Genomic DNA, 12,466 nt, shown 5'->3' on the forward strand with positions numbered 1-12,466 from the left:
CCCACTTGAACTGAATTCTATTCCCCGACCACAAACCTTGGTGTCCCAATACAGATCTGAGTTCCCTGGAATCTTTGTCATTTGGGCTCTGGCCACTGCCACACCATGTCTGGTTATTTGACCATGATTGTCGTCATTGTTGATTCCTGGATCTATTACCGTCTAAATGTGACTGCTGCTTTTAGTACTACATGTCATAAAAACAATGGCCGCTCTGCTCACCCGGTGGTTCACAGTAAGAATACATACCTCCACCTTACCTGGCAGTATGCCTGCATCGCCAATGCCACTGATTGTTGGGTATGTGCATGCCTACCTCATGACTTCTCCTCCAAGTTCCCTTAAGCCACTATTTCTTTAAACTGGGGAGATGTTTGCCTGGATCTCAAGCTGGTCACCCATTACCCAGGCCCTAGCCCCTGTAGTAATTCACATTGCCAGATGGAGTTTACTTGCCCTCAAAACTTCCCCACCCCAAGTCAGGTACTCACATGACCAGCTGCTCTCCACCTTTCATCTCAGGCTTCTGGCCTAGTGTGCTACATCAACATGGCTGCTCTATTCATGGGGGCCAGCAAGCGTCAATATTCCTTCTCACCCAACTCCAGTGCAGTCATTTACAATGACACCTTTGCATTTGAACCAGATTTCTCCTTCTCCCAATCCGGATACACCACTTATTCCGGGACCTACTTCATATGTGCATCCTCTCTGATCTTACTGTGCCAGGAACAAATCGCCACCCGGACCATGGTCCTCCACAACCTTATGGCCTTAGACACTCTCTTAGCCTCACAAGGAGGACTGTGTGCAATTGTGAAGAGGGAATGCAATACTTTAATACCCAGTTATGCCAGCAACATCTCAGACATTGTCCCTCACATTTGTTGCACTGTACTTCAGCTGCACATCAGCCCGGAGTCCACATGGACATTCGGTTCCTTGGTATTGAGTATCTTAGGACCCCTGGGTGCATCTATTGTCCAAAGCCTCCTCGTAGTCCTAGTACTAATCCTGAGCCTATCCTGTCTAGTGATGAGCTGCAAATGCCTTTGCTATAATGCATGTGCTCATTGCTCTGAAGCTCCCCAGACTGCTCAGGTGGTCTACTATCAAACTGCTTAAGAAGTAAAGTGGTACGATCTGCCAGAATGTGATGTTTGTTCTCCCTAAGGTGTAATGGATGAGACTAGAGTGAAGGCCTCATAGGAAGCAATTGTGGGGAGAAAACAGATTTGAAAAAGTTTTAATAAGCCTTCTAACACTGTGCATCATTCTTGCAATGCTCAGCCAATGCTAACTGCCATGTTTAACAAGTGCCCCGTTGCCACTGCTGTGTGAGGCCTGTGTTCTGCTGAGCATGTCCCAACCTCGAAGGCTTTAATGCCTGGTACCAAGCGGAGCTCGCTTTCACAGTTCTCGCCTCTGCCGTGTTTTCCTTCTGGAATATAGAAGCGCGTTTTAGAATACCGCTTTCCTAAGCAAGGCGGCTTTAGCAGAAGGAAGTTGTCAGAGTATGCAGGCTTGCATGCCCTGAGCCGTGTGTGAACTGAAGAAATTGCTTGGCTTGCACAGCAACCCGCACAGTGTGTCCTGTCTACGCTGCTTTGCTGATTGCCATTGAAGGTTGCTCAACAATCTCTGGAAGAGTCTGTAGTTATTTTTCCAGGACACTCCCTTGCACTCCCTTAGGATTTGGTGGGGATGTATTCCTGCCTAGGCTGGGGCTTCCAGTGGTACCCCCCTTTCCCTCCTCCTTTCCCTTACACCACAGAGCAGGTGGAGGCACCCTGCTCCCATGGTTCCTCCATCCCCACTCCGCCCATAGCATGCAACGTCATCACACAGGGCCCTCTCCAGTATTGCAGCAAGAGCGGCAGGTCATTTAAATGACAGAACTTCATAGTGGAGTCTGCTTTAGGGAGCCGTGCCTGCTTATTGAGACTTGTGTGGCACAGAAGGGGAGAGTATTTTCCTGTGCCTTGAAGGATGAGCTCAAGGATGGTTCTCCCCATACTCAGGCACAGCTACCCAACATTTCAAACACTGCTGGGGTGTAGACCCCTTATATTTAGCTCTCCTCTGCTGGGCTTAGCATTTTCCTTTCAAGAAGCACAGACTTCCTTAGGCTTTTCCAGGGCACAGGGGCACGTGCATTCTCTAGTCATCGCCATCTTTATCCCAAGGTGGGGCGAGGGTAGAGCATATTGAGGAGAGGGCTGTGAGCAGGTGTCCATGAGGTTTTAAGGGGTTCCTCTGTGTTTATAATTTGGTAGTGGGCTGGAGCCACGGGGGGGGGGGTAGTATTGGAGGGCTTAGTCTCTGCACTCGTCCAGACACATATGCACAACTTTAGAGCCTCTCTTGCATAAAATGGGATGCATTCATTTATTTTTTTATGCTTAAAAATGGTTGAAACCATATTACAATAAAAAGATGTCCTCATTCTTCACCCGCAGACATGTCACTGTTAGAAACATGAGCAGCTCCACATGTATTTGAAAATACATTTTCGGCACTTACACATTAAAATCAAAATGTATTAGGGATTTGGCAGCACGTGTTTCTGACTCAGGCTGGTCTGCACACATCACATCTCACAGGGACATCGTATGCACACTTAATAGCAGCCACATGTTTGGGGGAGGGGGGGAGTCGCACATGACGAATCTGATGACATCTGGAGTAGATTCCGAGCAGCTTTTGGACTCCTCACAGAACGCAAGTTTTGTTTTAGATGTGAAAAACCTTTCTGTCATTTGATGAAACTGCCTGAAAGGTTCGGGAAAAATATACACCACACTGATGTTGTTAAACAGTTTTGCAAAGTTCCACCAACAAGGCTCGGAGGAGAAAGCTATTCGGGGTGGGGAAGAGTCCCACAATGTGCAGTTCCTCTTCATACTCGTAAAGGGAGTTTTAGATCTCACCTACAGCAAAAAGCGTTTGACAGATTTGGTGATTTGGTATATTTCTAGTTGGTTTGGCGCGAGACTGCATCCTTAACTACACATATGCATCTAGAACTTCGATTGCCTGATACACGCACGATTGAACATATTAGTCTGGCCGCCATCTTGTATCCTCTGACACCAGTGGCGGCTGCTATGATAGGGCGGCCGGGCGCCGCCCCCCCCAAAAAAAGAGAGAAGCTAAAAGAGATTCAGTCAGAGAACTTCTCTGATTGAATCTCTTTTAGCTTTAGTGCTGCTGCATTTCCTTTGCCAACAGCGTGGGGGCGCTGTGGCAAGGAAATAGGCCTGCCCGGCATTCACAGTGGGACCGCGGGGCGCGTCCCAATTTAGTAATTTTTTTTCTATAGTAGAGGCGTGGAGCTCGTAGCTCCACGCACTCTACGTAGCCCCTTTAATTAGAAGCCTGGCGGGGCGCTTCAGGGGTGGCCCCGCCAGTATGAAATGTGCGCAAACAGCGCAGTTCCCCTCCCCTGCCATCGATACAGTAATGTCATTGGCTGACAAACAGCCAATGAGATTACTGTATCTATGCAGGGTGTGTGCGTGCGCGCGCCTGCGCGCCTTCACACCCTGTTTGTTGACTTCAGTTCTTTCTTTCCAGCCATCAACAACACAAGTGTGCTGCTGCCCCACCCAGTGACCAGGCGCCGCTGCGGACCGGTAAGTACCCTTTCTTCTCTGGGCCCGGGGACGGGAGTGTTACTTACATTATTACACTCCCCTCCCCGAGCCCAAACTATGTGGTCCACCACACGGCCAGGGCCAGGGCCCAACCCCACACTGAACGATGTGTAGGCCAGGGCCTACACGTTGTTCAGTGTTGCAGTGCCGAGCTGACTGCCGTCAGCTTGGGGCGAGACAGTACTAGAAGCGGGCCGCCCGCTACACAAGGCTCGCCCCAAGTTGACGGCAGTCAGCTCGGCGGGGGCCGCCTGCGGCCTGGGCCTAGCCTACTTTTGTTTACCCCTGGTCCGTGCGTGGCCCAAGGGCCTTGCCTTGGGCCACGCCGGATCGGGACGCAAGGCCCAGGGCAGGCAGGCGTGCACTGCTGCTGCACTGCAGTGCTGCAGCTGCCCATACAGCGGCCCGCGACCACTCCGCATCTGCTATTGTGCCGTTTTATATTTTCGGCATTTTTCAACAAAAAATGCCGAAAATATAAAACGGCACAAGTCACCCGGGAGAGCCCTGGCAGGGAGAGGCTCTGCCAGGGCTCTCCCTGCTGGTGACTTGTGCCGTTTTATATTTTCGGCATTTTTTGTTGAAAAATGCCGAAAATATAAAACGGCACAATAGCAGATGCGGAGTGGTCGCGGGCCGCTGTATGGGCAGCTGCAGCAGTGCAGCAGCAGTGCACGCCTGCCTGCCCTGGCCCTTGCGTCCCGATCCGGCGTGGCCCAAGGCAAGGCCCTTGGGCCACGCACGGACCAGGTAAACGAAATCGAAAAATGCCGAAAATAAAACGGCACAATTAGCAGATGCGCCGGGGCCCGGAGTGGTTGCGGCTGAGTTGCACTCATGTATTGCAAACGATGCATACACATTGTACAATCAGCCATGCGTAGCGTGCACACACCCAGCAGCCACACTGACTGCATAGCCTTGCTCGTACCTCAGTGTGGCTGGGTGTGTGCACGCTACGCATGGCTGATTGTACAATGTGTGTGTGCATCGTTTGCAATACATGAGTGCAACTCAGCCGCGACCACTCCGGGCCCCGGCGCATGGTCCATCAGACATGCCTATCTGGCTGATGGAGTGACGAGCGAGCGTGCGCACTCTGGAGGGTATACATAACCTATGTATACCCTCCAGAGTGCGCACGCTCGCTCGTCACTCCATCAGCCATGATCAGTCATGCTCTTCACACACGCAGCCTCGCTGATTGCACCCCTTCATAATCAGTACCATCAGCGGTGCTTATTTGAAAAATAAGGATGAAATTAACTTGGCAGTACTTTAAGCCTGCATACAGTTGCACTCATACCTGCCTAACCTCTGAGTTTAGCCCGCAGACTCAGGGTTTTCACGCTCTTCTCTGGGAAGAGTGTGGAGTCTCTGTTTTATCACACCAGTGACCAGGCTCAGAATTGCTGCGGCTAAGGGATTCAGATGGGCTGGCGCAGTCAACATTGAAGCGGCTATGGCGGCACTTGCCGCACCTGCACCCCTAAAAAAGGGTGTTTTTAAAATTGTCAATCATTTTCTAAAGGGTTACCTGTATTTGTTCCTGCCAGGGAAGCGCTGATCAAGGGCGTGATAAAATGTTAGATGTCTCAGCAGGACTATCCAGGCTGCGGGCATTTTCCCCTCATTCTGTTTCTTTTAAGTAACCCACTTGGCACTTCTTATTAAAGGCATTAGCAGAAAAGTGAATGGGAATGGTCAATTTCTCTGTGAAGCCACAGCTCATTGGGATGGGCTGCTTAGCATTTAAAAGCCCCATAATCTGCATCTATGCTAAAGTAAATACCAGACTAACAATCCATACTAGTTTGTGCCTTGTCTGCATGGTTGACATGAAAACAATGTTTTTACCCTTTATGAGGCATTGCATATTTTTTTTTCGTCCTGCATAACAAGATGCATGCCAGTGTGAAATGACAGAACTGCATTCTGGGACCCGTAGTAGTCTTGTAGTTATAACAGGGAAACTAGGGTATATTCCCAGAATCAACTTAAAGAGGCTGGAAGGCCGTCTCTGAATGGAATGGTGTCTGGGCGCAAATTTCAAAATGATGTTTGGAGGTCCCTTTCCCTTCAGCTGAGAAGACCTGCCTGCACATGTGAGCAAAAATGCCTCTATCTGGAATAGTGCAAGGTTTTCCAGGTGCAAAAGGTCCCTGTCGAAATGGTAAATGAGTTTTTTTGAGGGTGGTTTCATTTGATGCAGTTTTCTACGCAGTTTATCCTTTTGACACTTTGGCAGAGCCTCGTGTGACTGGGCGGAGTCTTGTGTGGATATGGGCATACAGCTCACTCAGGGATTTTTTTTCTAAAAGTAGGCAGGCCTGGCTGCACTGCACGTCGTCTGCTGTGGGACTCCTCTCCTAGGAGGTGTACCCTGGCTTAGCCACCAGTGCTATCCTAGGCAGCCACTGGACACCTGGCCTGGGTAGAAAGGGCTGAACTCAAGCCTCAGGAGACCCCAGCACCTCAGATCAGCCTGGTTTGCCCCTGGGATGTATTTTTGGGATGGGGAAGGGTCGTCGTGCTACCATCTCCCCTCATTCAGTCCTCTTTTACAAACGATAGTGAGACTCCACTTGGCTGGAGCCTCAACTTGTAGAGTGAGAAGTGCGCAATACAATTTAACGCATGGATGGTCTGGCAGTGGCTGGCACACTCATAAACTGGTAGACACAGTGACCGTATTACAGAATCGGGCACGCCGAGTCAGGCATGTATCTTTAAGTGCTTGAGAAATTGACCTGTTTCGGATATGATTTCATTTATATCAATTATTTAAAACATGTCACTTGTTTCTTTGTCAGTCATGTATATATTCCATTATCGCAACACTTGTTTTTACTCTTCTGAGTGCGTATAACTAACACCCAAAAAAAGTATATGGCAAGTAGTACTATTCAAAACAATACTGCCTACTGTTTGTTTGCTTTATTCATGAACAACACAGAACAGGGAAACCTGGTAAGCACTATGAGAACTGGGTAAATTAATTAGCACAATCAACACTCTTCCCTAAAGGAAAACAGGCGCGCTATAAATAAAATATCATTTCATGCCTCTGTCCTTCCCTGGAATTGGCCATTACCATTTTAAAGTGCTAGCAAATAGCTTACATGACCTCGCATGGGGTATTCTGGTCGCAGCACCAGTCATTATCCGTGTGATGTCATCTGTGTGTTCATTCCATAATCACTAAAGATGTTATGTTTAAAAACGAAAGACCCCCGAAAAACGGTCTTACTAGAAGCTTGCTGGTGTCTTGTGCTCATTAGCTTGGCGCACGGCAGCCTGACTGTTGCAAGGCTTCCTCGTGCAGCCATTAGCTGCGCAGCGCATGGCAGTGAACTTGCACAGCCATTTCATTAAAAACAGCCCGCGGGTGTATGTTTAATAGATTTAGCCTGTTCGGAAACCATCTGAAGGGTTTATATCTCATGATGGCACGGCACACTATTAATCATTAAAGTTCTCAAGCCTTTTAAAATCCCAACAAGTCCTCAGGCGGAAGCCCGGGTGGGAGCCGCAGTGAGGAGCTGCGGTAGCATCAAAAGCAGGGACGGCGTCAGGGCATTTCAAACCTTTCAAATGAAAGGGGCCTTGAGCCTCAGAGGGGCCCTGAGCAACTGCCCCCATGTTGGCAGTCTGCAGTCTTCACAAATAGCAACATATTCTTTTCATTCCTGGGTTTAAATGTGCATGTGTAATTAACTGTCAGCCTGTGCTTCTTCTTCTTGCTGTTTACCCACCTTCCCCTTTGACCTCGGCTCACTGCCTTGTGTTGTGCTTGCTTGATCTGTCTACCTTCATCCCTTCATTCCTTGTTGTGGCCAGGCACAGCTGTAGCACAGCTACACTTGCCAGGCACAGTGCCACTTGCCAGACACAGCTGTAGCAGAATTAACTACCCGTTGTTCTAGAAGCAGAAACATGGTGCAAGTTCCTGGACATCATGATCTAATAGCAGTGCCTGGCAGAAGCTTGCACCGTATGCACAAGGCCAAAATATTGGCTTTGTCAATGCTTGTGTTGAACAGGATCTCAGTGGCTTTGCCAATGCTGTTTTTAACAGGACTTCAGCGAAGGACACGCAGAGTGCTTATAAATCGGGTGCCTGAAGGGCTGCAGCAAATTAATTTTGTAATGTGAGCTCCGCAAAGCACACTTTTAAAGCCCCAGAACGAAAACATTACAAAAATGTATATATTGCAGCGTTATACAACTGATGACTGGCACATGGTGGTAGTTGCTGGTACTTTCTTTACACATTGTACTAATGATTATTCTGGTGCAGTTTCAATGTTACAAGCAGTTAACTCTCTCTCCTTCATGTGTGAAAACCATTTTAATACTGCTCTAAGCCTATGTTGCCCTTTCTCAGATCAGTCTCTCGCTTTCTCTTTACAGACCATCAGCAACACCTTACATGAACAAATCCAACCAGTCCAGGGCAATTGTGCAACTAAAAACATCAGACTTCAACCTCCACAGTGCACCTTCCGGGATTTGGATTTCCCATAGCCTGCGAAGGAGTTCATTGCAGTGACCATTCTCCAGAACGAGGTGAGCTAGCATGAGTCTTTTGTAGGGTTTGGTGCTCAGGGCACTCTAACTCTGTTTGTGTTCATCTGTAGTAAAGAAGGCACACAGCTATCTTGGTTAAAAAAAATGTGAAAAGAAGCCCATGTTTGTGGGGATCAATGAGGTGGGGGAAAATCTGATGAACAGTACAGACTACAGAATGGCATCTATGACTAGCTGAGAGGGTGGCATGTGAAAATCGAAAGTCATACATATAATGCAAAAAGGCCTGCTTATGGTTCAACGGAAGCAAACCTGTCCATTTGGAAACTGTTTTTCGAAGGATAGGATTGGGTGGTGGTTCCCACTTACCTCATGATGTCCTGGTATCATCCAGTTGAATGGTATACAGTAATTTGTTTTACTGCTGTAAAATCCCACAGTCTTTCAAACATCAGAATACCTTCTTTCTAATCTTCACCGTTGCTCCCACAGTGCTTGGGAGGGGTTGGGGTTGTGTCATGCAGTCAGAAAAATCTCCCTACATTCTAAACAATGTTTTTTTTAGAACAGTATTAACAGAACAAACTTGCCTCATTTCTTCCATAAGTACTCATTTGCCAAACAAGCTGCAATATGTACTGTGTGGCTGGTGTCACATTTGCTAATGGGCATGTGTGTTAACGCATGCATAGATAACATCAGCAATTATACTCAACTGTACTGGTCGATGATAAGTACAGCAGAGTTGTGTATAATTGCAGACGCTATCTGTGTCTAGTACCGACTAATTATACTTATGTGTTATTGAAGAGCATACCTAACAATGACTACATGATCCCATCTACATATACATGTACATAATCATTTTGCTTATTAACAGGTGTCACTGTTGCTGAAAATGAATTCAGTGGACCAATTACTCTCAAAACCATTTTCCGGACTCGCACACAGTGAAAAACTGGAGGTGAAAAGACTAGGGCCTGATCGGCCAGATGTAAAAATTGAACAGTCCGCAAAAGATAGGGGAAAGGCTTACACACGCACATTTTCCATGGTGTGGTATGAAAAGAAGACATGGCTCACTGGTAGCATTGCTAAGCGGTCTTTGTTCTGCTTCCCTTGCCTGCTGTTTGGAGGTGAAACGGCCTGGACAAAAACCGGAGTCACTGACTTAAAGCATTTGTCAGAAAAAACCAAGAGACATGAATCGTGCAAATCTCATATTGAGAATATATTACAGCTGCGCATGTTGGGAAGTGTGAACATTGCAACACAGTTGGATGATGCCTATCGCCGGAGCGTGATGAGGCATAATGAGGATGTGGATAAAAACCGATACATCTTGTCAAAGTTAATAGACTGTGTGCGTTTTTGTGGTGCGTTTGAATTGGCTTTACGTGGCCATGATGAAACTGAAGACTCTTTAAATCCTGGTGTGTTTAGAGGCCTGGTGGATTTTGTATCCAGCATAGACAGTGCAATGGAACTACACTTAAAAAATGCAACAGTATTCAAGGGCACTTCAAAAACAATTCAGAATGAACTGCTGGACTGCATGCTCACGGTCACCAGAGAGATCATTGTAGAGCAGTTAAAATGCACTGATTATGTGGCTATTCAGGCAGACGATACAACTGATATTTCCACTAAGACTCAGTCTGTGCTAGTCTATCGCTACATTGATGAACGATACAGAATTGTTGAAAGGTTTTATGGATTCTCTGATCTGAAAGACTCTAGTGCGCAGACCATTGCTACTGCCATAATGGAAAAATTGGACAAAGTATTCCCTGAAGATTGCCACAAAAAAAAAGTAATTGCGCAAACATATGATGGTGCGAGTGTAATGAGGGGGGTGTCTGGTGGAGTCCAAAAGAAAGTAGCTGAAGTGTATCCAAATGCACATTATGTACATTGCTATGCACACCAGCTTAACCTCATCATTGAACAGGCTGTTTCAAATATCTCACAAGCTCGAGTTTTCTTTTTGGATATCTCTGGCTTCTGTACATTTTTTTCTCGTTCTCCAAAAAGAACCGCAGTTCTAGATGAGGTTTCAGATTCCAGACTTCCAAAACCATCTCGCACTCGCTGGAGCTACCATATTCGGGTAGTGGAAGCCATATATCGGCACAGGGAAGCACTCCGTACATGCTTTGAGAAAATTATTGAAAGACGGACTGATTTTGAGGGGGTTACTGTGCATGAGGCCCAGGGATTCATTCGAACTCTGAAAGAGAAGGAGTTCCTTTTCTTCCTTTTTTTGTTCAATGACATAATGCCCCATGTCGACATTTTATATAACCAGCTTCAGAAGCGAGACATTGACTCTGTGTATGTGCAGAAAGCTACTGAAACTTTTATCAAGTGCATTGGCAGAGTACGTGAAAGCACTGACAATCTGGAAGCTAAATTTCCATCAGAGGCAACTTTTTCAGGTCGCAATGCAAATATGAACACTTTGAATCGTTTGGCTAAAGAAGTATGTGATATTATAGTTACACAAGCCCAAGAACGCTTTGCATTTACTAACCACTTGGAGGGGGCCAAATTGTTGCAGAGTGACCTATTTCAAACACATGGACAGTCTTTTCCCAATGAAGCACTGAATGCAACTGTCCAAGCGTACCCCATGTTAAACAAGGAAAGACTGCGCACTGAGCTTTCAATTGTTTATGAGAGACCAGAATTCTGTAGTTCAAGTGGGGCAATTTCTTTATTAAAATTGTTCGTTGAAAACAATCTCGAAGAAGCATTTAGTGAGACAATGCAGTTATTAAAAATTCTGATTACTACACCCATGACAACAGCTGAGTCTGAGCGCTGTTTCTCCACCCTGAAGCGAATTAAAACATTCTTGAGAAACACAATGACTGAGGATCGTCTGAATGCTTTGGCCATGCTGTCCATGGAAAAACAACTAATTCAAGAGATCCCTGACTTCAATACACGGACTATTGATAAATTTGCCTCTCTGAAAAATAGACGTGCACAATTTGTGTACAAACTTTCAAAATGATTGACCAGTGAATGTTCTGTTACAAACGAGCTATTTGCAGTTATTTTGTGGGTTACCTTGAATTCTTTGTTTCAATGGCCTTATATATGTTAGGATTTTGTTTAAGGTTGCAGTGATCTATTTGACAGAACAGTGAGAAATGTGAAGTATGTTTTGATGTTATGGTTGTTGGTTGATAATAAAGCACTCAACATAGTAAACTATTTCTGTTGCATTTTTCTCCATGCAATATGTATGTGCCATTTCTGAGACCTGTGCATTCCACGTGTTGCAACTTTGAGCAACTGACGCAATGGCAACTCAGCGAGGCAGACAGCCATTAGAGGTAGGACAAATATGTCGCATTAATTAAGTGGTTAAAAACTAAAGTCATATTTTAGCTTAGTTTCCCCCTTTCAGAAAATGCCTCAAATCCCACCTTAGTAAGAGGATGAACGCATGTGAATGCCAGTAACAGCATGACAAACATGTTTCCATCATTACTGACTATATAATGAATTTATTTATGCATACACCATAGTACCAGCTATTCCCAGTACAAGCTGCTGTAAAATACACCATCACACTTGCACACGTAAGAATAGTGTACCACCATTAATATGTAAAACCGAATGCTTTTTTCATATTTCGGTGGGTTTTTTGGACAGTAAATTGCACATTTTGTAGGCCATTTTTCCAAAATTTTCGCGGGGGGAGAACCCCCCCGCACCCCCCTTGGGGGGGGTGGGCTCGCGCGCTGCGCGCGCTCGCGTCTATATTCGCCCTGGGAAATTTACGCCCCACCAGCTTTCAAACTCACCAGCCGCCACTGTCTGACACTACTCTGCCAACATTCTGAAAATGAGCTTATTGCAGACACTTTGGGGATTTTCTGACCCAAAAGATGGCAATGACATGTCTCAGAGAGGTAGAATACGCCAGTGTTTAATAAAAGAAAAATCTGACGAGTGGGGCTGTTGGGTTCAGGCACGTGGGAGGGGGGACCGAGCGGTGGTTATGTAAATCTATACATGCTCTGACACACTTCCAGTGCCTTTGGGCTGTAGGAAAAGACAATGGGCCTCATTACGAGGTGGGCGGTAAGGGATTACCAGCACCGGTAAGGGCACCGGTGCCAGTAATCCCTTACTGCCCTTCTACGAGTTCCCTGTGCAGGTCCTTCCTTAACGCCTGTTTTTTTCAGGCGTTAAGGACGGGACCTGCAAAGGGACTCTGGAGCTAATAACGGTACCGCATTTTGCGGTACCGTTATTAGCGCCTT

At 46.5% G+C, this 12,466-nt stretch overlaps 2 protein-coding genes across 2 annotated transcripts in view; one reads left to right on the forward strand and one right to left on the reverse strand.

Annotated features, from left to right (window-relative positions):
- Nucleotides 1–12,466, reverse strand: part of FMN1 (formin 1) — a 1,014,107-nt gene that overhangs the window by 492,640 nt on the left and 509,001 nt on the right. The window lies entirely within an intron of this gene.
- On the forward strand, nt 7,991–11,408 carry LOC138527436 (zinc finger MYM-type protein 1-like). The gene is made up of 2 exons (XM_069638565.1): nt 7,991–8,225; nt 9,067–11,408. Exon 2 carries the CDS (start codon nt 9,085–9,087, stop codon nt 11,203–11,205), a length of 2,121 nt encoding a protein of 706 aa, XP_069494666.1. The 5' UTR covers nt 7,991–8,225; nt 9,067–9,084; the 3' UTR covers nt 11,206–11,408.

This window comes from Ambystoma mexicanum, chromosome 14 (genome assembly GCF_040938575.1).
Source record: "Ambystoma mexicanum isolate Mex_15411 chromosome 14, UKY_AmexF1_1, whole genome shotgun sequence".
NCBI classification, from domain to species: domain Eukaryota; kingdom Metazoa; phylum Chordata; class Amphibia; order Caudata; family Ambystomatidae; genus Ambystoma; species Ambystoma mexicanum.

Coding starts and splice junctions, on each gene's coding strand:
- LOC138527436 (XM_069638565.1), top strand. CDS start 9,085: ATGAATTCAGTGGACCAATTACTCTCAAAACCATTTTCCGGACTCGCA.